General features: G+C 38.3%; 1 protein-coding gene across 1 annotated transcript; it reads left to right on the top strand.

Annotated features, from left to right (window-relative positions):
* The first annotated feature begins 4,647 nt into the window (after positions 1-4,647).
* On the top strand, positions 4,648-19,744 carry SERPINB10 (serpin family B member 10). The gene is made up of 8 exons (XM_017528878.2): positions 4,648-4,728; positions 7,483-7,659; positions 9,437-9,502; positions 9,946-10,083; positions 11,785-11,902; positions 13,718-13,860; positions 16,729-16,884; positions 18,467-19,744. The coding sequence occupies exons 1-8, from the start codon at positions 4,696-4,698 to the stop codon at positions 18,869-18,871; spliced, it is 1,236 nt and encodes a 411-aa protein (XP_017384367.1). The 5' UTR covers positions 4,648-4,695; the 3' UTR covers positions 18,872-19,744.
* The last annotated feature ends 7,628 nt before the right edge of the window (positions 19,745-27,372 follow it).

Genomic DNA, 27,372 nt, shown 5'->3' on the forward strand with positions numbered 1-27,372 from the left:
ACTCCAAGTGCTGAAAGCAAACCTTTCTCAGCCCATAGTGCCTTGATGTACTAAGCACAGAATTTCCTTTTGTGGTCTAGGGTGACTTGGCATTCTATAATAAATATCTGTAAAAAACATTAAACAATAGGAAAATATATGTTCTGTGCATTTCTAGCAATACATATCACATACATGTCTGTATATTATATTCAATTGCAAGTATATAATAAATAAACCTGCTTCCACACAACAATACGTTTGTTTTCATTTCATTAGGTCTACAGATCATAAGACCTATTACACCTTGATTCCTAGGAGTTAAGCATCATGACTCATGAAAATGCAGAAAAAATAAACAGGATGAAGGAGGCAAGGGCATAGGCACCCTCCTTCAAAAAGACCCAGTGTTGAGGATGAGTGGGATGGGGCAGAATGAAAAATGGATTAGAGCTGCTTTCTCACAGTAGTAAAGACATAGCAATTCGGAATAGTCTAGATTAGAGCCTTCGGGGAAACCAGTGTCTAAACATTAAGGACACCAAGATTAATGACCAAGTCAACTGGTCCAGACACAGAAGGCCTCAGTCACTGAACTGAGAGTTCCAGGTATTGAAGATGGCGAGATGGTGGGTCCAGGAGGAGGAGGGAAAACGTAAGATGGCTCCTTCTAAGGAAGTTTGTTTCAAATAGCAGTGAATGCTTTTGAGTGAGTCACAGGCAGAGCAGAACAAGAAGATCTGAGGAATAAGGCAAATTGTAGGTTGGGGGTCTCCACTGGCAACAGAGTTTGGCTACAGAAGTGTGGCTAGGTCGTGGAAGTGTATCACACTCCCTTTGATGGCAGGCAGGGATGCTTGACCCACTAGAACGTGGTGGCTGAAGAAGTAGCTTCAAGGCTTAGACTCTCTGCCTCCAAATCCCAGTTGTAACACATGTAAGTAGCTTAACCACGGGACAACCATGGTGCTTCTTTGTGCTTCAGTTTTCTTTCAGTGAAAACTAAAAACGCTGCTTTTAACATAAGATTGCTATGATGACTAAATGATCTCCTATATATCAAGCAATAAAAATAATACTTGGCATAAATAATATTTAATAAATACAAGTGACTATGATCTTTCTTATCTTTGTTAGTAATAAAACTGTCTCACTGTAAGCTGGTCAAACATGAATTCCAGAAAAGTACTCAGTTAACATTTTAAGGCTTGAATAAGTGTGTAATTCCTCTAATCAGACATTCCTGAAAACTAAGAGTTGCTGTCGCTTGCATTCTTCTACTTACTTTTAAATTCATTTTTCTTTCTTTTCTTTCTTTCCTTCCTTCCTTCCTTCCTTCCTTCCTTCCTTCCTTCCTTCCTTCCTTCCTTCCTTCCTTNTTTCTTTCTTTCTTTCTTTCTTTCTTTCTTTCTTTCTTTCTTTCTTTCTTTCTTTCTTTCTGAGACAGGGTTTTGTGACCCAGGCTGGAGTGCAATGGTGCAATCTTGGCTCACTGCAACCTCTGCCTCCGGGTTCAAGTGATTCTCCTGCCTCAGCCTCCCAAGTAGCTGGGATTACAGGCATGTACCACCACGCCCAGCTAATTTTGTATTTTTAGTAGAAATGGGGTTTCTCCATGTTGGTCAGGCTTGTCTATGTGCTTTAACAATTCTGCAAGTTTATAGGTGGTAACTTTGTGAATTATCATGAGTCTTAGAATATCCATATTTCACACTCTTTATTGAGTTAGAATATGACTATGCAGTTCTAGGTACAAAGTGCTTTTCAGCACTTTGAGGGTATGATTTTATTATCTTTTTGCTACCCAAAATTGTTGATGGGAAAGTTGATGTTAAGATAACTCTTGCTCCTTGTAATTTCAATTTTTTTGTTCTTGATAATTTTTTTGATATTTCATTACATTAAGGATATTTTAAAATTGTATTTAAAAAAGTTTATCCTGTTCATCAGCAGATTTTCCTATCTGAAAACTTATATCTCATTTCAGTTCTTGGAAACCTCAGCCATTACTATGGGCTCAGTGTATCTCCCCAAAATTCGTATGTTGAAATTTTAATCCCAACTGTGATGGCACTTGAAGGTGGTTCCTTAGGAAGATAATTAGGGTTAGATGAAGTCATGAGGGCACAATCTATGATAGAATTACTGCCCTTATAAGGAGCTCTAGGCACCAGGTCCTTTTCTGTCTGCCATGTGAGGATACAACAAGAATGCAGTCATCTATGAACCAGGAAGGGACCCTCACTAGAACTTGACCATGCAGGAACACTCCTCTCAGACTACCAGTTTCCAGAACTGTGAAAAATCAATGTTTGTTGTTTAAGCCACACATTCTATGGTATTCTGTCATAGCAACCTGAACTGACTAAGAAAGCCACAGCCATTATGTACTTAATGGCTTGGCCACATTTGATCTACTCTCTTCTTCTGGGTTCCTACTAAGATAGTATTGATGTATCTGATGCTTTTCTCTCTTTTTCCAAAGTTTTTTGAATATCTAATAAATTTACCTGGCCCAAACATCAACTATCATAAAAAAGACTAGAGTAAAAAGTCTTCCTTCCACTCCTGTTCCCTATTCATTTAGTTGCTATTCCTCTATCCTTACTAGTAATATATGTGCATATTTCAATATACACACAAGGTCATAAATAAAAACAACAAACAAACAAAATGATTCTAATAATACCGTATTATTAACACAGGATATGATTATCCCTTTCTCTTTCCTAGTCCCCCAACAAGCAACAAAATAATGTGCGGCTATGATTTTATTATCGTAGGCAGAATATCTACATGTAGGGTGATACAGTTTGGATATTTGTCCCTGCCCAAATCTCATGTTGAATTGCAATCTCCAATACTGGAAGTAGAACTTGGTGGAAGGTGTTTGGATCCTAGGGGCTCATCCCTTAGGGCATGGTGCTGTCTTCATGACAGTGAGTTCTCGTGAGATTGGTTATTTAAAGATGTGTGGCAACTTCCACAACCCTCTCTCTCTTGCTTCTGCTTCTACTATATGATGTGCCTACTCCTCCTTTGCCTTCTGCCATGATTGTAAGTTTCCTGAGGCCTGCCCAGAAGCTGAGCAGATGCCATCACTTTGCTTCCTGTACCGCCTGCAGAACTGTGAGCCAGTTAAAACTCTTTTCTTTACAAATTACCCAGTCTCAGACATTTCCTTACAGCAATGCAAAAATGGACTAATATATAGGGGGTTTAATCAAGAAGTGAGGAAGAAATCTAGAGAAGGTTTTGAGGGAAAAAATGAATAAAACTTAACCTTTAACTTTAAGGAAGATGAAACAATTTGCTGCAGAATTCAGTGAAATCTACACTGATACCTTTACTATAATGCAAGCAACACAAGCAAGTCTTCATGCTGTGCAGTGATGCTGCCCATGTCACCATGGGGGACTGCTGTCAGTCAAGGTGAGCAGTCCTTCTATCTGGATGTGCCATGTGATTCGTTTGTCTAATAGTAGTCCTGGGGCATCCTTGGAATCATATCTGCTCAGTGCAAGTTGGGCAGGCATCGTGGAACTTTCTAGCACATGCCTCATTCCTCAGTGAAATCCAGAGTAAGGATGAGTTCCACATCAACATTCAAATGTTAAGCTCTGAGCCATCTTGGCAAAAAAGAAGTGTGCTTCTGTGAAGAGAAAAAACAGGAACTATGTGAAGCAAAATGTACTAATTACTTTATAAATAGGCTCCTTCTTTCTCCTAGTCCCTGCTGGAGATGTCCTCCTGTTCCCATTTCTCTCCGCATGATCCCCCCTTCCTCCATACGCATGAAAATGAAACAAATGACCTGTTATTTTTCTTTTGTAATAAATAAGGAGTGAAAAAGCATTCCTAGGGAAAAATAAAAGAGAACCAGAGAATGATGAACTAACATCCCACTTAATAATGGTGTCTACAATTTTGATCTAAAACCCTTCTTCCTGCTAGTGGGGAGAACAGACATCCCATTCATTTGAGTTTTCCTTTGGGTTCTACACCAATGCTCCAAATGAGAACAGAAAATCTTCTGGGTGCCTTTCACGTAGTAACTGACAGCCATTTTAACAGGGTTTACAATAAAGGCCAGGCATGATGGGTCCTGCCTGCAATCCCAGCACAGTGAGAGGCCAGGGGTGGGAGGATCACTCAAGCCCGGGAGTTAGAAGCTGCAGTGAGATATACTTGCAGCACTGCAGTTCTGCCTGGGTGACAGAATGAGACCCTATTTCTAGAAAAAAGCAAAACAAACACAACAAAAATAAATAAATAATTCAGTAATATGTTCAATTTCATTGATCACTATTATTCCACTGATTTGAAGCTTTCTATTTTTGTTTTATATATATATAAAAATTATACCAGGGAAAACCATGCCAAATATTCTCTGTTGGCAGACCAGAGAAAGGATTAAGCCAAAAAAAAAAAAAAAAAAAGGGATGAGTTACAATGTGTCAGAATCCAGGTCTCCGCATGTATACAAACATGGAAAATGTGAGTAATTAAATAATTCAGGCAAACCCTTAACTGTCTCTCTGTGTCTTTTTATTGAAACTTCTGGCTAAAATAAGCCTGAAAGAGAGATTATACTTGCTTGTGAAACTGAATCAAAGGGTGGGGCTAAGAACGGGGAGTGGTTAAGATTTTTTTAAAATATTTCTTCTGTTGAAAGTTCCCCAACTCTTCAGCCACAATCTCTCACTAAAGGAGCAAATGGCCAATTCTTCTCCAGTGGAAGAAAACAAGGTATTGTAAATATTTCTTTGGTTAATGATTTTATGTAGGCTTTTCTTCTTGGTTGAAGGGCTTAGCTAAGTAACAAATAATGAATACCTCCCCTCCCCCAGAAAAGTCCAGAAATAATAGATAAGGCCCAATCCCTTAAGAATTTTTCTGTACAAGTCAGAAGGGCTTAACCCTGAGCTGGCTTGAAGTTTGTATTAGAAAGAGGGATATGGGGAAGAGAACATTCATTCTCCAAAAAAGTTAGAGAAATTGTTTTACTAGGAATTGTGGAGTGGAATTTGCGCCTTGTTTTACTGGGTATTGGGAAGTCATGAGTGGAGTTTCCTCCAGTCATATTTCTGTATCTTTCAACATAGTCAGAGAGAAATAGGATATTCTCTCAGGACAGTTGAGCCAAAACCCTTTAACTCTTTAGCAAAAGTGAGCTTGGCACTCTGAATTTGGATCCTAGTCATTAATATACGGAACTCATGGTTTGACCCTTTAACTGATTTGCCCGCAAACCCAAAACCCCACTCTCCTCTCCCGCCACCACTTCATGGGCCGTTAGCCTTCTTCTCTTCTGTGGAATAATCAATGTCCTAATCCCATACTTTAGGTACGTTTCACAAACCACCCCAAGCTATTACCTGTCTCTAAAAAAGGCCTTAGGTGAATAGAGAAGTGCTGGGGATTGGAGAAAGCTGTCATCCTCTGATATGCACAAAACTCCATGAGGAACTAATATTGTCATTGTCATCAGAAAGGAAAATGGCCCCAGGGAGTGTCTCATGGAAAAAGGGACAAGAATCCTTCTCCCTACTCTTCAGATCTTCTTTCTCCTCCTGATGGTTTTCTACCACCCAGTCTTTCTCTCTAGCCACTAAAATCTTAAAGACAATGAGATACAACGGCAAAAGCAACTGTATTCGGAGTCAAGAGAATGAAGTTACAGTTTTGACCGCTGTGCATCCTTCACTAAATCAACCTCTCTCAGCTTCTGTTTCTTAGCAGACAAAATGCGGGAGTTGGGTTAGGGAGGCTCCAAGGGTCTTTCCAACTCTGATATGCTGGGGCATGTGTATCTATGATGAGACATTTTGATGAATGACACTATCCTTTTCTTGCTTTCTTAATTCTCTTTGGCCTCTCCTCTGAGCCTGTCTACAGGTTAAGCTCATAGATGATCAGTTTATAGATTGTGAAAACTGCAAAAGAGCAATTAATTTTGAAAATCATATGAACTTCTGACCTAGACATTTCCAGTCTTCTCTGAAAATGTAATTGTCCAAAATTTATATGGAATAATTATTTCCTTAAAATTTCATCCCACAATTCTACACCCTTCAGAAAATATTCTTCATTGTTGGGTTAAATATCACTAATGGATGACTTAGTACTTCATTAGATTACTTTAAAAAAAGAAAAGAAAGAATTGTTTCTCTTGCATGTTCTGGGTAACATCTGATATATACATAATAATATTAATAAGGGAATTAGTAAAGATGAACACAACTAAATATTAAGTTTACATGAGAAATTAACTTTCATAATAGAGAATTATTGTATTCAGGAACATGTTACAAATAAATAAACACTAGAATAATCATAAACTGAGGTGGAAAGATAAAAGCCCCAGCCCCTAAAATGATACTTTCTCCACTTCATGAAGAGTGTGGTTTGGCCAAGAACCAGACATTATCCGTGTGAATTTAATTCATGAGTTTTAAAAATACAAAGCTTGATATATACTATACTATATGCAGGTAACAAAATTTTTTTTGAATGAAAATGAGCCTTAAAGGAAGTACAGAGTTATTTTGAAGATGACATTTGATCTGTTGAGGAAGAAACAGTCACAGGCAAATATTCAATATTTTATGAGGGTGTAGAATTACTACAGAACTACGGTCTTTTTGTTTTCTATTTAATCAAATAATGTCAGCCTGGGAGTCTCGTAGCTTTTGAAGTAGGCAGGAGCCACACCTAAGGCATGATTTAGAGGCGGGGAAGCTGTTTGTTTAAGTGTAAGATTATGGTTAGGAGGGGTTTCCACAGTATGGCTATTAACTCCAAGTTGTGATGAAACCAAAACTTTGTCTACACCTGCCTCTCTCATGATTAAGTTATTTGAGTATGGAGAACTCCTGACGTTTTCCAAAGTTCTCATTCTAGGTTTCTCAGAAGGGCAGGTGACATTCATGCAAGACAAAACTCTACACAACCTTGACATTGATGAGACTTTCTAGGCCTAAGAGTTTGAATTATATTATTTTTTAAATAATTTCAATTTTTATTTTTGATTCAGAGGGTACACGTGCAGCTTTGTTATAAGGATATAATGTATGATTCTGAGGTTGAGGTTTGATTGATTCTATCACCCAGGTAATGAGCATAGTACCCAACAGTTAGTTTTTCAATCTCTTCCCCCTTCTCTGCCTCTGGAAAAACTAGATATAAACACATGGAAACAAAACTAGTGGTGCGAAAAATGTCAAGAGAGTGGCAAAAACTATGTTATGGGACTCTACTTTTAATTGACCAGAATCCATTCATTCTCTAGTGCACATTGGCACTGAAATTTGAGGCAATTCCCTAAATTTTCTACACTTCAGTGTTTTAATGTATAAAATGCTAATATTGGACTAGAATTTTGCTGAAGTCTATTCAGCTTTTATGACTGTATATGGATATGTAGGAAAATATGAATACATAGTTTATAAAAATGAAGTAGAAGAAATATTAATATGCTATCTTTTGCTTTATTTTTCTCAGGTTTCCTCAATGGATGCTCTAGCAACATCAATCAACCAGTTTGCCCTGGAGTTGAGCAAAAAGCTAGCTGAATCTGCTCAGGGGAAAAATATTTTCTTTTCTGCCTGGAGCATCTCAGCTTCCTTAGCCATGGTGCATTTGGGCGCCAAAGGTAACACTGCAGCCCAAATGGCCCAGGTGAGTGGAAAAGGTCAACCATCTTCTGTTTCTTGTAAACTAAGTACTTTTATTGTCTTTTAACTTCAGTTTCCTCTTGACAACTCAGTAATTTACATTTCACAATGACATTCTCAAGAACAGGACATACACTAAAAAATTCTATGCCATAAAACAAATTCTGGTAAAGGCAATCAATTTGCAAACTGTTGCCAGGAAAACCATTTAAGTACCTGTGTCTTTTAGCAATACAAAATGGAGAAAGGTTGAGGCTATCAATTTTTCTTTAACACCAATACCAATTTTATTTTGACGATACTATTTCAAAAAGTAGTTGGTCAAGCTTTAAATAATAGAATTATTCAGCATCTTTATAATCAGATTTTCTTGAAGACACACACACAAAAATAAAAGAATTCTGTTTCTCATGCTTTATTTGATTCTCTCTTTGTTTAGTCCCTGGTTATCTGAATGAACCTAAGAAGCTCATTAAGATCATTAAAATAACAATATGATACTATTGTATAGAGAGCTAGTTTTGCAATAAGCATCCTCAAAACATTGTGTGTATGTAAATATATAGATGTAGCCATAGATAACAAAATAGCCATATGTGTGTGTAAAAATATAGTGTAGCTGAATACATATACGTATATGCAACAACATGTATATATAAATGTGTTTTTAAATAAAAACAAAAGCAGAAAGAGCAAACTTGGCCCTAAGTTTTGTAAAATCAAAAGGCCAAATGAAACAATTTTCACCCAAGAAGGTGACTTCTTTGCAAAGTATGGATATGAACACAGCTGGTAATCTGAGAGAAGTGGGCAGAGCAGATGCTCTATTAGTTTGGACTTGGGTATCACCCTTACTCTTGTAGTTCACAAGATATCAGGTGTTTTAAATAAGGCAAGAGCAACAACAAAATCCTTGTTCACAACTTGTTAATGATTGGTTCATTAGTTCAAAAGTCTTAATCATTAATATGACAGACAACCTTAAGTGGATTCCAATTTGAATCTATTTAACATAAACATATTGCTGAGTGTTGCTTGTCTTGTTTCAAATGCTAACGCTTTCAGTTGCAAATGAGCCTCATGAATTAGCTGTGCACCCCTCTTTGTATGGTAGATGGCCCTTGTTCTGTTACCATGGGTTAATGCAACCCTTGATGTAATATACTGTATTTCTTATTGTCAGCCAGGTTCGGGACATGGGAGATAAAAGTATTGTCTTCTGTTCTACTGTTGTATAATTCTGAGGAAAGAAGTGTATCTACGTCCTTGCTGTTAACTTTTCAATGAAATGCTGGGGTGAACACAAAGATTGTGCCTATGTATGTCAATTGGTGGTAGACAATAGGAACTAAAGCATTTAACTAGAAAAAAAAACAATGAAAATTCCTTAATTTTCCACATAATTATGGCTTTTACTTAAACTGTCTAAATGATGGTCTCAGTTGGACACCTAGCATTCTTCTTAAAACAACCATGAGTAAAAAGGAAATATGGAAAATAAGAGAATTTTACCTCAGGGTTTTCCCAACATCACTCTAGTTATAAAATATAGGGAAATAAAGAGACTAGCACTTAAACTGGAATTTAGAAAATTTATTTAAAAGCAGTTCTTGACTTTTTCTATTAAACACATTATTTAAGTCAACTCAGAGCCCCTTCGTTCAATGAATTATATGTTCTGCAATTACAGGAGTAACTGACTTGCATTTACAGATGATGTATAATTTATATGATTGCTTCTCTGCAAAGTGTATTCACTTGTCTTTTTATTGAAATTACAGGTGCTTCAATTTAAGAGAGACCAGGGAGTCAAATCTAACCCTGAAAGTGAAAAAAAAAGAAAAATGGTATATTTTATCCTTTAATAGACACTTGATAATTAAGGAAAAAAGTACTTTTAGCACATATATGTTAGTGATAATTTAAGTGACTTTTAACTGATAACTTTTCTTAGAAACATATATTAAAGTTATAGGAACTTTTTTTGGAATATAAAATATATACACTTTTTGAAAGATCTCTTCTCCCCATGCCTTTTTAATCTCACTAAAAATTTCTCTACTTTCAAACTTTTTTTGCCTGCTTTTGTAAATTAAATGTGTAGAAAATTATGGCCTGAATAATATTTCATTCTTTGCACTAACATTAAAGAAAACATTTTTATCTACTTTAGGATCATTTTCCTCTTTTGTTTGCCTTTCACCAAATAATTTAATTTAGCTATAGTTTGCTAACATATACATAATTCTTGCTCAACATTTTTATTTAACTAATTCATTCTCTTTTAAAGGAATTCAACTTGAGCAACTCTGGAGAAATACACTGTAATTTCAAAACACTTATCTCAGAAATCCTCAAGCCTAATAATGACTACATACTTAAAACAGCCAATGCGACATATGGTGAGAAAACATATCCATTTCACAATGTAAGTGCAAATGTATTATTTTAAGCTAATGGAATAGAAAGAGCAATGTGAGACCAATCAGTAAACTCTATTTCTTTAGGGATCCCAAGGACAATCTTAATGTGGTCAGTACTTCCCTGTAAACAATAAATTAGACCAACCAATGAGTGTCTACTGGTAAAGGAAATCAATAACAGGTCTCAATCCAGATCTAGCAATCAGATATTTATATCTAGAATAAAGAGATAACCCCTAAGAATGGCCCACAAATACATATGGAGACTTGGCTGGAGACTGTGTACTGGAGAACAAAACTGACCTTGGGATGAGAGAAGTGGGCAGTTTTCACAACAAGACGTTACAGACTTTGGGAACATGAAACATTACACAATATCAACTTCTCCTCTTTGCTAGTGGTTGAAACCCCACCAATGCAGTCCACGATGACTCCATCCTCTGTTAAGACTCAAAAGGTTCTCAGAGGGTCACATCACAACCCTGGCTAATCACTTGCTTCTTTGTCCATCATCTCCTTAGGCAGGAGGATCCAGGTGTCCAGTGGACAAAGAAAAAGGAAATTAGATAGGGTAGAAGGATAGCAATAAGATAAAATAAAGCTACCTTGTGATTTCAAGCAATGCTATCCCTGTTCAAATCTAGTGAATTCTGGGGAGTTCAGGACTTAAGCTTTGTTATTACTAAAGATACAAAACCAGCCAAATGGAGTCTTAAAGACAGTTTCCTTTCTTGTAGGCTCAGGGACTCTGATTTGATTCAGAAGTGGGAGAAATGACTGACAAAGTGGGCACTTGGAAACAAGAGGGACACAGAGATAGATATGAACATCATTTTATATGTCCACAAGCCCTGAGTTAAGACAGGGAGTAGTCCCTCATAAATATTTAAATTTTCTTTTTACTAGATTTTAAATTCCACAGAACTTAGACTTCATAATCTTCAAACCACTGCCTGGAAGCAGAATTAACTCATCACTTTTTACTCCCTACAAGCCCTCCATAAAGTAAGCAAATTTACTACACAGTCTTGAAGAATAAATTATGTTCCCAAGGCAGGTGCCTCCATTAAAGCAACCTCAGTCATAGCCTGCATGTGATGACCGCCACTGGGTGAACATCAGAGGATCAGGAGGAGGAGGAGGCCTCTTTTTTTTTTTTTTTTTTTTTGCCTCAGGATGCCAAATAAAACATTTGATTCTGCTTAGAAATTCATTTTCATGGCAGAATATCATCTTCAAGGGCCCTCCACAAGGTTCTTGCATGTTTAGAGTTCACAGAAGGAAGCTGCCAGTATCACAGGCCTCGCTTTGGTTTCATCCCTGCCATAGAAAGTCAAGTACAATGCCCAGTATTTCTTGGCCACTGGGGTCACTCTTATAATTTGTAGTCCCTTTTCATTCTAGCTTCATTTCAAGGCATGGGTAAAAATAGAAAGGAAGAGGACGTGGAAGCCCCAAAACTGTGGACATCAGAACTTTCTTCCACAGCTGGAGTTCTGCATGACGAGCCAGTGCCCTGCTAAGTTTGAAGAGGAAGGTGTTTAGTTTTTGACCAAAACTGGGAGTCAGGAAAGAGAAGAGGCAGTGATGGTGTGGGAGTGTGCAAATTAATTGCCCACCTACCTAGTTCTTTTGATAATCTAAGTAGATTTGATTTCTCGGTTTTGAACAACTCTACAAAACGGGATGTTATTTATGTCTTTCAGAAATATTTAGAAGATGTGAAAACATATTTTGGTGCAGAGCCTCAGTCTGTTAACTTTGTGGGAGCTTCTGACCAAATCAGAAAAGAGATCAACTCTTGGGTTGAAAGACAGACCGAGGGTAAGCTTTCACCAAGGGGCTCAGCAGCGTGCTTTTCCCAAATGTCCTTTTATTTATTTTAGTCTGTGTCATGTGCAAGTATGTGTATTCCTTAAATAGAAGGGTGGACACATTCTAAATATTCAGAACATTTATTTCTATTCATGTACATAATTTTTAGATTCACTGTCTTCCTAATAAGTCTTATCTAAAATACGTAAGTCAAGCCATCACTTTATCAAATAGACAAGAAAATTATCATCTCCCACTAATTTCCAAGAAGATTCCCAGCGTAAAAAGCAGACAAATGCAAAAAGGAAATTGAAAATGCTGCTGAATGCATGATTTTCAAAGAAAAATACTAATAACAGAAATGTGGCATTAAATGTGCTATAGAATCTTAAGTACTTTTCAAAATAAGTTCATGTACAAGTATCAGTTACAGTATGGGTTAAACAGTGCTAAAGAAGAGGCCCAAAATATAGTGGCTTAGTAAGACACAAGTCTGTCTTTCTCTCAAATAAGAGTTCAAAGGTAGTTAGGCATCTTGATCTAATCTTTTCCCAAAGGCCCTACCTGTTAATGCTACTACATTGAATATTAGGTTCCAACATAAGAATTTTGGAGGGACACAAATATTCCGGTCATATCAACAACATATTACATTAATAGATTTCCTAATATATGTTTATTGCATTCCTAATGTATATTAATTACATTTATTTACTAAAATGTAATTTAGGATTTATTTGTTTATATTCACAAGAGAAATTGATTTACAGATGGGAATTTTATGCTTTTTGTCATGTTTTTATACTGGGTATATACTAGCTTAATAAAAGTAATCAGGGAATTTTCTATTTTGTGCTTTGAAACATTTTTTATAGTGTAGAGATTTATCATTTACTTGAAGATTTAAAATGATTTACCTGTCTACATGACCGGGATTCACACTGTTTCCACAGGAGGTAATTATTTGACAGTTGTGAAATTTCAATCGTGTTTAATTTTTTTTCAGATTGTCTACTATTTCTTGAGTTTCTATTAATATTTTCCTGGAAAATTATTTTTAAATTAATTTCCACAAGCTGTCTCTTATAATTCTAACACCTTTCCCGTGTCTGCATTTTGGCAGTTTAAAAGATCAGCCCTTTATTCTGAGTAGTCTCTGTTGCAGAGTGAAGCTGGGTTGACCAGGAGGTTCTTCTCAACCCAGTTCTATGTACCTCAGTTATCAAACATGTGCCTCTAGAGCAAACCTCTAATACCTGATTTGCGAGATATATATTTGATATATTTTTATAAATTGTTCAAGGTGCTTTGGTAGAGAGTTTGGAGAGAATGTATTGGGGGTTGATAGTCAAATATCAGTTTAAGTTGTAACTATAACAATCTGATAGAAGCAATTGCACACAGCAATATTTTGGGCAACAGGAAAACATTGGCACAACCTTTCAGATATTAATCAGAGCAGCTTACGGTTTGTGGCTACAAACAGAAGTGAAAAAGAAGGAAGCATTTTGGTCCCCTCAAGATAGGGGTATAAATCAACTCATATTAGAGGGAAGTTTTTATAATTAAAATGCAGATTTATACTTAATGTGGAATAATGCTTACTGACCATTCAGTATATTATTTCTTCAGTGTTTCTCTCTTTATTCACAGCAGCTATTCTAGACAGGAATAGTACAAGTCCATTTCTGGAAAATCCAAAACCAGGACTTTTTAAGAAAACTTTCATAATTTCAGAAAAAAAAAACACAGAAATCTGGTTGTCTTTAGTTAAAATATTCATATTTCTACAAGCCATTTGCAACTGGTATTTTGTTCTTACAGGTAAAATCCAGGATCTCCTATCTGATGACTCTGTGGATTCCACAACCAGGATGGTTCTGGTAAACGCCTTGTACTTTAAAGGAATCTGGGAACATCAATTCTTAGTGCAAAACACCACAGAAAAGCCTTTTAGAATAAATGAGGTAAGAAACTTTTAAAGATCAGTTTGAATTTTCACATGGCATTGTAAAAATGATTCTATTATAAATTCACTCTTCTTTTAAATTATACGTTCTAGTGAACTATGGCTCTTACTAGGTGGACTAAAAGCTCCAGTTCTATGGGGAATTCAATGAAATTCCCCTTACCTTGTTTTTCTCTGGATATACAATCACTCAGTCCTTGCTACCCTTGTGAGCTCGGTAGGGTAGTTTATATATTTATTTCCTAGGTGAGAAATACTGTAGCCAAGTGACTGGAGGCATGCCTGAGTTAGAAGCAGCCCAGAATCAGAACCTAAGACTCCTCGCTGTAGGTTCTGTCCCTGATCTGCTAAACCAATACTAACTTCTACCAAATTCTTACCCTTACATAAGTAAAAGCAATAAAAGGGAAGGCTAATGTAAGGTGTTAGATCAGTCTCTCATGAATGGGCCAGAGTGTGGCTGGGCTTTGGGACCTGATTGGAAACAAGGACTCAAATATTGTCAAGATTTTTCCTCTATTTTCCAACTTTGTTTCTACCATTATTCTCTCTCAGGTTGAAGTCTAACTTTCTCTGCTTTCCAGTTCACAATGGCAGAACATAGCTACCCTCAGGATCTCCTCCATGCTAGAGACCAGTTGGAAAATCACATTCCAAATTCCTAGGAAAGGAACTAGTTGACCAAGGTTTGTTACAGTTGTTTAGTCTAGGGATAGGCCACAGACAGTGCTGCTGTGGAGCTATGGCTGTAGTGAATGTGTGCAATGGGCGTTTCTCAGTCAGGGAGGTGAGGATGGGGAAGGACCTGAACACATAATCCAGTAGGTTAATGACGAGTGAGCTGGATAGTTGCCTGGGTTTGTATATTCACTGGAAGTTTTCAGTTGCAAGTGATAGAAAAGTATTCCAAACTAGCTTTGCCAAAATGGGAATTGTACTGGAATTAACTTAGGTAACAAAAAACTAGGAAGTCAGGAGTGAGTGATTGTGGTATTTAGAGTCTCAACACATAATCCCAGTTCGTTCTCATTCTGTCTCTTTCTCTTTCTTGCTCCTCTAGTTGCTACTCTCATTCTCTAATAATGATCAGGGAATGTGGTTGCCTCATATTAAGCTTAAAGCTTCACAACTCTAGTAGACAGAGAAAGTGTTTGCCATTAGTTCTAAAACCATGATTGCAAAGAAGGCTCTGGTTGGTGCCATTCATGGGCTCTCTCTAGAAACAACCACAGTACACTGGAGTACTCCTAGTAAACGGCCCTTGTCATAGGCCACTGCCTTAGCATACGGTGGGGCTTTGTGATTGACAGTTCCACATAGAATGGACAAGTAACACATGTCTGCAAAATCTATGTTGCAGGGGTGTTTGTTTTGCTTTTATTTGGCAATTGGACTTATTTTTAAATAAGCTTTATTTTTTAGAGCATTTTTAGGTTTACAGACAAAATTGTGCAGCAAGTACAGGATTCCCATATGTTCCCCCTTCAACACACACACAGTTTCCCTTAATATTAACAACTTGCATTAGTGTGGAATATTGGTTATAATTGATGATTGAATATTCATATGTAATTATTAACTAAAATCTATAGTTTACACTTGAGCCCACTCTTGGTGTCTTACAGTTCTTTGCGTTTTGAAAGTGCACAGTGTCGTGTAGCCACCATTACAATAGCATTCAGAATAATTTCACTGCCCTAAAAGTGCCCGGTGCTTTACCTATTCATCCGTTCCCCCTAAATCCCTGACAACCACTGATCCTTTTTTCTTTGTACAGTTCTGGCTTTTCTGGAATGTCACATAGTTGGAACCATACAGCATGTAGCCTTTCAGGCTGACTCCATTCACGGTGAATTTAAGGTTCCTCCATGCCTTTTCAGGGCGTGATAGAGCTTTTTGTTTTATTGTTGAATGGTACAATTGTACCACAGTTTATTTATCCATTCACCTATTGAAACACATCTTAGTTCCTTCCAATTTTTGGCAATAATGAATAAAGTTGCTATAAACACTACACTTTGTGCAAGGTTTTCTGTGGACACAGTTTTTAACACATTTGAGTAAATGCCTAGGGGCACAATTGCTGTATTGTATGATAAGACCAGGTTAACTTAGTAAGAAACTGCCCAACTGTTTTGTAAAGTGGCTGTGCCACTGTGCATTCCCGCTAGCAGTAAGTGACAGTGCCTGTTCCTCCACATCTTTATCAGCATTTGGTGTTGTCAGTGTTTCATATTTTAGCCATTCTCACAGACATGTGTAATTTGCAGTCTCCTAACGACATATAAGTGAGTATTTTTCATGTGCTGTAAGTCTTCTTTGTGAGGTATTTCTTCAGATCTTTTGCCCATTTAAAAAACTGGCTTGCTTGTTTTATTATTATTGAGTTTTAGAATTCTTCGTGTATTTTGAATACCAGTCTCTTATAAGTATGTGTTTTGTAAAATATTTTCTGCTCATCTATTGCTTGTCTTTTCATTCTCTTAGTGAATGTCAGTTATTATGATACTAAATTACTTTCTCAAATATTTGCATGTAAAATATACCTTACTCAGCTCCTGGATTATTGGCATTTCCATAATTTACACAAAATTATATATTGAGTGTTTGATATAATACCCCTTGCTATAAGTCTACAGAGGTTGCCACGGTCATGTTAGAAACAGAAACTCACATATCTGCTATTGGTGATACTTTTCAGTGGAATATATATTTCCGTAAAGGAAGGTCTGGATACCGTTATTCACCATTTAGCAGAGGATCACCAATTTCACCAGCATCCCAGACAGCTGGGAGACAATGATGGTAGAGAATTAAGGATTTGGTGGAACACTTCTTCAATGACCTTGTTTTTTTTTCTTTTCAGACTACAAGCAAACCAGTGCAAATGATGTTCATGAAAGAAAAGCTTCAAATTTTTCACGTAGAAAAGCCACAAGCATTAGGCCTTCAGCTCTACTACAAAAGCCGTGACCTCAGCCTGTTTATACTACTGCCCGAAGACATCAATGGGCTGGAACAGGTAAATAACATCAGTGTGACTGATATGAGGGTGTTTCCAATTCTTTGCTAGGAAAGGAACTGGTTGGCCAAGGTTTCTCCCAATTGTCTCCCAATTAAAGAAGGGTCTCCCTATCCTTTAATTCCTATAGAGAAAAGTCGCCAATGTACCTTGAGTCCTAGGCACTTCACCTTCACAATATTATTTAAGCTTTATAACACTCTATAAAATTAATGTTACTGTTCCTGTTTCTCAGAAAGCTTAAGTAATGTATAGATATCTTCAGCCTGGGGTCATCACACAAATAGCCACAAGTACAACAGACACGATTATATTTTGTCAGTCACAGAACTATGTGGATTGATCATAACAATCTTTTAATCAGTCTAGGTTTCCCTCTGGTAGGACCTATGTAATTTGAAATTAATATTTTAATCATTTGCATTAGTATACAGACACATGCGAAGGCATTAAACTGTTTTCTAAAACTTATTTTTTTGAACATTTTTATCAAGTAAACAACCTTCAGGACAAAAAGTCTGAACAATACTATCTTCAATAATTATTTAAGCTGTTTATCAGTCAAATTTCTATTAAGCTGGACACAACTTGGTCAGACCATGCTTCTGAGCAATTTGCATGCCTAAGCTGAACATGAGTTTCTTTGCCGCTGTCTAATTTTTCACGTGTCCGACTCTTAATACTTGTAAGTTTCCACAGTCATACTGGTATGTAGAAAACATTTCCAAATTATATGGTAAAATTTGTGAAACTGGAGAGGATAGTAAAAATAAAAACAATTTGGACAAATAACTGTTAGAGTCAAGCTTTTGTAAGATAAATACCTAGAAGTGCAATTTCCTGAGATGAAGATATTGTCATGTTATTAACGTAAATTATTTACAGGTATGTCATTGACAGCCAACACTTCAGTCTAGAAAATGCATATGCATTAAAACAAACATGTCATTTAAAAAAAATCAAACATACAGATATACATATGTAGTATATATACATATATATTTATTATTTTAAAATTTAAAATATAAAGAAAAGGAAAAGCATTCTTAAACTCACTATAACGTCATTACTTTTGAGATTTTCGGGGTTTTCTTATCTTTTCTTTCTTTTTTGACTTAGTTTATAATTATTAATCTCACATTGTTTTGATTATAGACATGTTATTTTATTCTAAATTTTGTTTTCAAAGAGCTGTCGCCCATGTTGATAAACAAGTTTTTTTGTGCCTTGACTTACAACTTGAACTAGAGTATATGCTTTTGTATAGATAAAATCTAAGTGTATATTTATATTGATGTATTTGAGTGTATAGTTGATGTCTTGCATGCTATAGCAGCAGTACTTCCATTTTGAATTAAACTTGAATTCTCCTGTAGTCAGATAGCAATTAATCTGCCGAACAAATATTTTGAAGGTCAATATTGCACAACCAAAGGATTTCCAGATGTGTGTGTGTTGTCACCCTGAGTAGTGGGAGTGATCATAATTCATCTGTGTAATTCTTAGGGAGCTCTCTCAACTACTGTTTTTCATTCCACTTTGGAATTACTGATTCTTTCTTTCTTGGTTCCAAAACGGGCAGCTGGAAAAGGCCATCACCTATGAGAAGCTGAATGAGTGGACCAGTGCAGACATGATGGAGGTGTACCATGTGCAGCTGTACCTTCCCAAGTTCAAGCTGGAAGAGAGTTATGATCTCAAGTCAACCCTGAGCAGTATGGGGATGAGTGATGCCTTCAGTGAGAGCAAAGCTGATTTCTCAGGAATGTCTTCAGCGAGAAACCTATTTTTATCCAATGTTTTCCATAAGGCTTTTGTGGAAATAGATGAACAAGGTACTGAAGCCGCAGCTGGCAGTGGGAGTGAGATGAGTTTCCGAATTAAAGTCCCATCCATTGAATTCAATGCAAATCACCCGTTCCTCTTTTTCATCAGGCACAATAAAACCAATAACATTCTCTTTTATGGAAGATTTTGCTCCCCCTAAATCCTGCATATCTCTCAACAAACAAGGCCATCTTACAGTGTGAAAGATGTGCCATGAGAAGGAAAATCACAATTTTCACAAAAATGAGTTTTTAGTCTAAACCTTTTTCACATTTGAATATAAGTAAATAGATCTTGAAATAATGCACTCTAATGATCCTGTCATATCTGTATAGCTGGAGAGAATGATGATTTTTATTTTTACCACGTTAACATTTTATCTTATGTGGCTTTCATTTACATTTCAGAACTACTATGCTTTTCAACTGACTGCTTTACAATTCTTGATCACTTGCAATATCCATACTTATCATTATATATTTCATATACATCATTAAATGAAAAAATCTTTATAAAGGTGGTATGATATTGATAAATAAGAAGTTTCTCAAGAATATCATTTCGATAAAAAATTTAGCCAGGTATGGAGGTGCATACCTGTGGTCCCAAATACTCAGGAGGCTGAGGTAGGAGGATTGCTTGAGCCCAGGAGGTTGAGGCTGCAGTGAGCCAAGATCACACCACTGCACTCCAACCTGGGCAACAGAACAAGACTCTGTCTCAAAAAAAAAAAATAATAATTTTGGTGGCTCATAAATTATCACTGTAAAATTAAATACCCTTTTTCTGTTATTTAAAAAATACTTATATTGACATTAACTTTAAAAACTAGTGAAATTCAGATGAAGTTTGTGATTCAGCTAGTAGCAGTCTCTCAATGTTGGTGCCCTCGTTTTCACAAATGTACCATGGTAATAATGTAAGATGTTAGCGTTTGGGGAAACTGTACTGGGGTTTATTAATTTCCTGTATTATCTCTGCACCTCTTCTGCTAATCTAAAATTATTTCAAAATAAAATTTTATTTAAAATAATCATGGATGGCTGAAATATTCAAAACCAACATCCCCCAGTAACCTTAGCCCAGGCCAGCGCAATGCAGCACGCTATCCTCGTCCTGGGCGCCCATCCTCGGCTGCCGCCTCTTCCTTTGGGGCCCCTGGGCCTGACCTTCCTTCCGGGTCCGCACAGAAGCCTGAGCACGTGGCCGCTGGCACTGGTCCAGCGCTGGGAACCCGGTGTGCCCCAGCTACCATCTCCTGGAGACTAATTGCAGTGGACGTCGAGAGTGAACCACAGTCTCAACAACACCTAATTCTAATTTCAGCTGGTGATGGGCGAGGTGATGGAAATAACTGGGGCACCGTGGCAGGAACCAACAGATGGTCTCCTTAGGGTGTATGAGGTGTCCCTTGACCCTTCTTTCCCCGGAGTGGACCTCGAGGTGACTCCTCCCCCCAGGACCTCCTACCCATGGCGTCCTGTGACCCCACCCCGGCTGCCAGTCCAATCCTCTCAGGAGCCCTTGGGCGGAGCACGCGGTTAGCTGGGGGTATGGGGAGCTTCTGCCAACAGAGTCCAGCCCTGCTTTCCTGCACGTGGCGCAGAATCCTTGAAAGAGCTTCCGAGTGAAATCAAATCCATGCCCGCCCGCGGAGCGGAGCCCTAGCCGTGGAGGGCGGGTTCCCGCAAGGCCAGCGCAGAAAGGAAGGACGCGGTGGGTGGAGGCGGAGGCGCAGGAGGGGGCGAGTAGCTGGTGCTCAGAGGCCGGAGGAAGCAACTCCCCAGGGAGTGGGCGGTGGCCCCAGGGACGCCTCCCGGGCCCCATCTCTCCCCGGAGCTCCGGGCAGCCTCGCCCACCGCTCCTGCATCCCAAGCGCCCTGGCCCAGAACGGGCGCTGGGCTCGGCTGGGGTCACCTCGTGGCCAGGGCTACCTCATTTTTAGGGCCTGGAGATACCTGTTGCTTTCAGGGACTCCGAGCCCTGTATTTCTCCGTCTGACTCAGCTCCTAGTCCAAGTGCGAGCCTCTGCTCTTTTCCTGACATCTCCGGATTTCAGCATCTGGCTCAACTTCCTCGTCATCCGTACCTGCACCATCATCTGGCCATATAGCTACAGCTTTCAGTTCCTCCTAGATGCCCGGCTAACCTCCAACCCATAAGATTCTACACCTTTACCGCCACGCTCTCTATGACTCCATGTGAATCTTGTCATCTCCCCAACCTGCTCAACTTCCTCCTTAAAACTCCTCTTCCTTTTATTTGTTGTCAATAACTCTCTTACCTGGTTCTTTCTGTGCCTCTCTTGCCTCTCCATGTGACTTTTTCCGGCTCTTTTTTCTCTATTAACCACTTATACTTTGGTGTTCGGAGGGCTCGGGTGCTCTTCGCACACTCTCTGGAAAATCTCTCCGTTCCCGTGACTTGAGCTATATCGATTTGCTGAGGATCCCTAAGTTAGCATCTCCTGAACTTACCATATAACCTTAGCATGTCAAAACGAAATTCATTTTCTCCTTCAAATTCATTCCTCTTTCCCCATTCTTGCTTATTGTTACTGCCATTCACTGGCTTGTCCAAGTCAGTAAGTTTGGAAATCATGCCGACTTTCTCTTTCCTTACCCTCCCATCCTTACAATCCCCAGTTTCTGTCTATCCTCCTCCTTAAACAGCTCTTCCATCCATTTTTTTTTTTAGTTTAGGTTTTTCATTAAATCAAAACAATTCCCTAATTCCCTAGAATTTTACCTGCTGTTTCTGATTGTCACTATTCAGAAGGCAAATGACATGGTAAAAGCCATCTGTCCTTACATCATCCTCATTCTAGCTTCCCCTCTACCTCTGGACCAGCGTGTGCTGTTTTGTTCCTCGCAGCTAAGTTTCTTGAAAGAGCAGTCGAAGAGGGTCGTCTCCACATTTCCCTTTTATATCTTAATCCAATTTAATTTGATTTTTATCCCAACCACTCTCACTAAGGTAAGTAATAACTAGATATAGAGAAGTGGCCTCTCTTCGATCTTAATGCTCCTTTTCCTCTAGTATCAGCTGCTGATACTATTCACTCCTTCCTTTCCTTTGTCCAGCTTTTACTGTATCTTCTCCTTTTTTTCATCCTCTTTGCTCTGTGCTCTTTCTGAAGTCATATTTTAAATGTTGACATTGCTGGGCACTGTGGCTCATGTCTGTAATCCCAATACTTTGGGAGGCCAAGGTGGGAGGATCACTTGAGCGCAGGAGTTTGAGACCAGCCTGGGCAACACAGTGAGACGCTGCCTCTATAAAAAAGAAAAAAAAATTAGCTGGCCATGGTGGTGCATGCCTGTGGTCCCAGCTACTTGGGAGGCTGAGGGACGATCACTTAGGCCTAGAGGTTGAGGCTACAGTGAGCCGTGATTGTGTAAGATAAAATTGGCATTGAAGTTAGTTTCTTCTCACCCATCTCTTAAAACTCCATTTTGGAAAATAGAGGTTATAGCAAATTAATATTCAGCACTTTAGGAGTCTAAATGTGCCTGATGACAGAAATGTGACTGAAAGCTGTAATCTCCCTGTTGTGGTTCATAGGGCTAATGTGATAAGTCGCGTTTGTATTTTGTCCTGGGGTTCCTTGTATCCTGGGGTTAAATAATGTGCACTGTGATTAATGTAAAACTAAGAGAGGAAACAAAACAGTGGGAAAAAGGGTTCTGCAGATTTTTGGAGGAAGAAAGAGGATAGAAGAGTGAGACTGACACCCTCAGTGCCTTTTGGGCAGGGAAATACCCTATAAAGAGCTGCCAGTCTTCACATTGGAGGCACTAGTTACCTGAAAAGACAGGAGGGAAATGCAGGGATGAGAAACAGAGGCCTTGGTCTAAAGTCTGTTTACAGAATGGTTTGATCCCCTGATGCCAGTACTCAACTTGGCAACCAACCACCCTCCCTCCTCTATCCAGCTACCGCATAGTAGACCAGTGTCTCACCCCTACAGGATCTGATGCTCAAATTCAGGGACCCACAGGCTCTGTGAGGGGATGAGGGAAGGCACTAGGCGGGAAACCAGCTGATGGCCAAGTGACAGTCCCCTCAATCCCTGATCCCACTTGCTTCCAGACCCCCAGAAGATTAGTGTCTGGGAAAACCCACTGGTCTCAGAATAGATTTTCATTTCCTGGTTCCTCAACAAAATCACATTGCAGTGAATCACCTTTCCTTCCCATAGCCTCCACCCTCACAGCTAAAATGACCTACCCATGTAAAGAGAGCTTCTAATCAGTGTTTTCATATTAAACATGGACTGGAAAGTTCAGCATTTCTGGAAAAGCCTATGTATGAAGAGAGAGACCTAAATAATAAGGGCAAACACTAACCACAATGGCAAAGACATCTGAGAAAGACAATACCAGAAGCACAATAAAACTATAATTGACGTTCTTTAAGGAATTAAAAAAAGAATGCTGTGACAAAGGACTAACAGGGCATAAGTAGGATTTTTTGGAAATCAAAATTGTATGAACTTAAATTTTAAAAATTAATAGAGGCCAGGTGTGGTGGCTTACACCTGTAATTCCAGCACTTTGGGAGGTTGAGGTGGGAGGATCACTTGAGGTCCAGGAGTTCAAGACCAGTCTAGGCAACATGATGAAATGCCGTTTCTGCAAAAAAATGCAAAAATTAGCTGAACATGGTGGTGTGTGCCTGTGATCTCAGCTAGTTAGAAGGATGGAGGGGCCTGAGACCAGAGGATCACTTGAGCCTGGGATGTAGAGGCTGCAGTGAGCAATGATCACAACACAGTACTCCAGCCTGGGTGGCAGAGTGAGACCTTGTCTCAAAAAAAAAAAAAAAATTAATGGAAAGATTAGAGGATAAAGCCACATATGTCTTTTGGAAAATTGAACAAAATATCAAAGTGATCGCAAATTCGATTGGAAGATTAGGGTAGAGTTTTCAAACCTGAATGCCTGTCAGCCTGTTGTGCCCATCAGCATGGTGTGCCCTTGTAGGGATCAAGATACTGATTCCTACAACTCAGGGCAGTTGGGTGGCATCTGGGTGGCTGGAGTTGGTCATTCTTGCAATGAGCAGTCTCATTTATCCCAAGCTGATGTTCAAATATTTTCTGAGAGTGACATGGCATGAAAAGGATTGGGAAGCTCCAGATGATGGGTTCATTCCAAGAGTTCTAGTACCTGACTAACAGAAGGGATGGAAAAAGAAAACAGAGAATCTGTCTGGAGAAAATTAATGAAAAGTACCATAAGAAATCTTGAATTGCTAGATTGAAATGACCCACCAACTGACCCACAAAAATGATGAATTTGGCTCACAGGACACAGTCTTTGCGACATTTTAGATGATCAGGGATAACAATAAAGTTTCCTAAGCTTCCCAAAGAGTAGGTGAAGTGGAAGGAGGGAGAGAACTGCCATCTGAGTGTCATTAAACTTCACAACAGCAAAACCAAAGGCTGGAAACCAAAGAAGAAATGCCTCAAGACTTCAGAGGCAAAATGATTTGCAATCTAGATTATAGACTCAGTCAAATGATCAATAGTATCTAATGGAAGAATAAAGATATTTTAATATATGCAATACATCAGAGTTTGTGTATTCTGTCTTGGAAAGCTATTGCTCCATCAAAACAAAGGAGTAAATGATGAAGCAGAAAAAACACTGGGATTTAAAACAAAGGACAGCCGGGCGCGGTGGCCCAAGCCTGTAATCCCAGCACTTTGGGAGGCCGAGGCGGGTGGATCACGAGGTCAAGAGATCGAGACCATCCTGGTCAACATGGTGAAACCCCGTCTCTACTAAAAATACAAAAAATCAGCTGGGCATGGTGGCGCGTGCCTGTAATCCCAGCTACTCAGGAGGCTGAGACAGGAGAATTGCCTGAACCCAGGAGGCGGAGGTTGTGGTGAGCCAAGAGCGCGCCATTGCACTCCAGCCTGGGTAACAAGAGCGAAACTCCGTCTCAAAAATAAATAAATAAATAAATAAATGAATAAATAATAAATAAAATAAATAAATAAAACAAAGGACATTGGAGAAGGGCTGTCTTAAGTGAGATAAGGATGCTGCACACTGAAGAGCAATCGGTTCAGAAAGGAATAGAGTCAGCATGTGAGTGATCAATAGCAGTGGATACAACACATTGGAATTATGAAAGAGACGGGTAGTGCAATTGCAGCCTACCAGGCAGTCTCTAAATGAAAATATGTTTCAGAAAGGAAAGGTGTATAAAATCTTTAAATGCCAATAGGATTTACAGCATGATATGCGTAGGAGCTAAAAATAAACATCCATTCCAGTTTTGTCACTGGTCTGGCCTTAGAAGAGCAGTGTGTTCTTTGGTCAGTACTTGAACTCATACGCTGCCTGAGAATCCAAAATTCATTCCTTACAACTCTCCTCCCTTAAAAGAAACCAGGAGAGGTGCTAATACCATGTTTTTGGAGAATCTAGTTTACTGGATTTAAAGGTGTTTAACTTTGTAAGTTTCTTATTAAAGACGTGTAAAACTTTAAAACACCTGCTATATCAGAATTCGTAATCAATTATTAATAAAACATCTGATAGACTGGGTGCAGTGGCTCATGCTTATAATCACAGTATTTTGGGAGGCTGAGGCAGGCAGATCATTTGAGGTCCAGAGTTTGAGACCAGCCTGGTCAACATGGTGAAACCCCATCTCTACTAAAAATACGAATATTAGCCAGGCATGGTGGGCCTGTGCCTGTAATCCCAGTTACTTGGGAGGCTAAGGCAGGAGAATCGCTTGAACTTGGGAGGCAGAAGTTGCAATGAGCCAAGATCATGCCATTGGACTTCAGCCTGGGCAACAAGAGCAAAACTCTGCCTCAAATATAAATAAATAAAATAAATAAATAAAACATCTGATATAATAACCTTTTAATCAATGCTTAAACATTTAAAAATTATTTATTTGCTGTGTAAGCAGTGTGCTTGAAAGTTTAAGGGAAAAAATTAAGTTTACCAAATGGGAAAAAAACCCAAGTTGATCAATACCTAAAGTATAATAGTAATAAAGTTGTTCTCAGCTTATAAAAATTCTTTTTTGGTAATGAAATTTTAGACTTTAAAGAATGCTGCACTCACCAGTGGAGTGAAAGACTGTGAAAGATGAAAAATGGGATTGATAGATTATTCTTATATGGTCGAACATATAAAGTAATTACTAAAAATGTTTGATTGATCTGTAGAAAATTTGGGGAAAAATTTGCCAGAGATATATTGAAAACTAAAGAAATGAGGGAAAAGCAATATTAACATAAAGAAACACAAAACAGCTTTATGTGGGGGAAAGAAATGATTAATTGTTACTTGGCTTAGCAATTAATACTCTTGAGTTGCAATAAAGCAAACATTTGGATAGAGGAGGCAAAATGTGGTAAGTGATGCAAAAGAACTAAATATTCAGCTCCTAAATTGGGAAAGCATTAGATAATGTCTAAAATTGTTAGGTCAAAAACAGTAGTCTACACATATATCTAAATATGGAGGTAAATGAGGAGAAAGAGAAAGATGACTCATGATCGGTTGCTTCTGGGAAGGTGGAAGGAGCAAGAAGGTGCCTGTTGATTTGTGAAATGTCTGACTTTTCAACTAAGCACAAGTCCATTAATTTCATAAAAAGAAAAGTTGGCCAAATGACATTTAGAAAATGTGAAAATGTAGAATAGTATAACTAACATCAAAATTACCCATTACCCAGAAATATTTGATGTTCAGTGTTTCTTTTTATTTATTTATGAATTGTATATAACTTTATTTCTAATTTACACTTAGTCTTGTATATTCCTATGGGATTACTATGATTTTTAAAAATACTTTCATTATAATATACATTCATGAATGTGACAGAATCTAGCGGGTTCTCTGTTGTTGGGCATTTAAAGATTTTCTCTGAGGTACATGAAGTGTTTCAGTAGTCAACTTTCTGTGTAACATTCTTATTAGTAGTTGTGAGTTTTACCTTCAGTGAAATTCTTTAAAGTGAAAATTTTTATTCTGAAGGTACAAATATGTTTATGGCATTTTCTTTTACATGTCTACCTCCTTCAATTTTGTTTCTTTTTGTAAAACAGAATTCTAAATTATGCTGAAAATACTGGTATCTCAATTACAGCATCACTTGTAGAGTGCAGGAAGGAATACCTGTTTTACCAGTATTGGAAATCAATCATTTTTGTACTGATAAATTTCATATTTTAAAAGATATTTTTGGCTGGGCACAGAGGCTCATTCCTGCAATCCCAGCACTTTGGGAGGCTGAGGTGGGTGGATCATTTGTGGTCAGGAGTTCGAGACCAACCTGGAAAACATGGTGAAACTTCATCTCCACTAAAAATACAAAAGTTAGCCAGGTATGGTGGTGTGCACCTATAATCCCAGATAGTCAGGTGGTTGAGTCAGGAGAATTGCTTGAACCCAGAAGGCAGACATTGCAGTGAGCCAAGATCAGGCCACTACACTCCTACCTGGGTGACAGAGTGAGGCTGTGTCTCAAAAAAAGATATGTTTAACTTGCTCTCTGCCATTTCTATTTTTGCTTTGTTGGAAGTCTTTGTACCATGGTCATGAAGAGGAACTCTAGAGCTACACAAACCTGGTTTCTAATCTTAGCTGAATGATCTCATGGGCAAGAGACTTACACAGC

This window comes from Cebus imitator, unplaced genomic scaffold, assembly GCF_001604975.1.
Source record: "Cebus imitator isolate Cc_AM_T3 unplaced genomic scaffold, Cebus_imitator-1.0 Scaffold55, whole genome shotgun sequence".
NCBI classification, from domain to species: Eukaryota; Metazoa; Chordata; class Mammalia; order Primates; family Cebidae; genus Cebus; species Cebus imitator.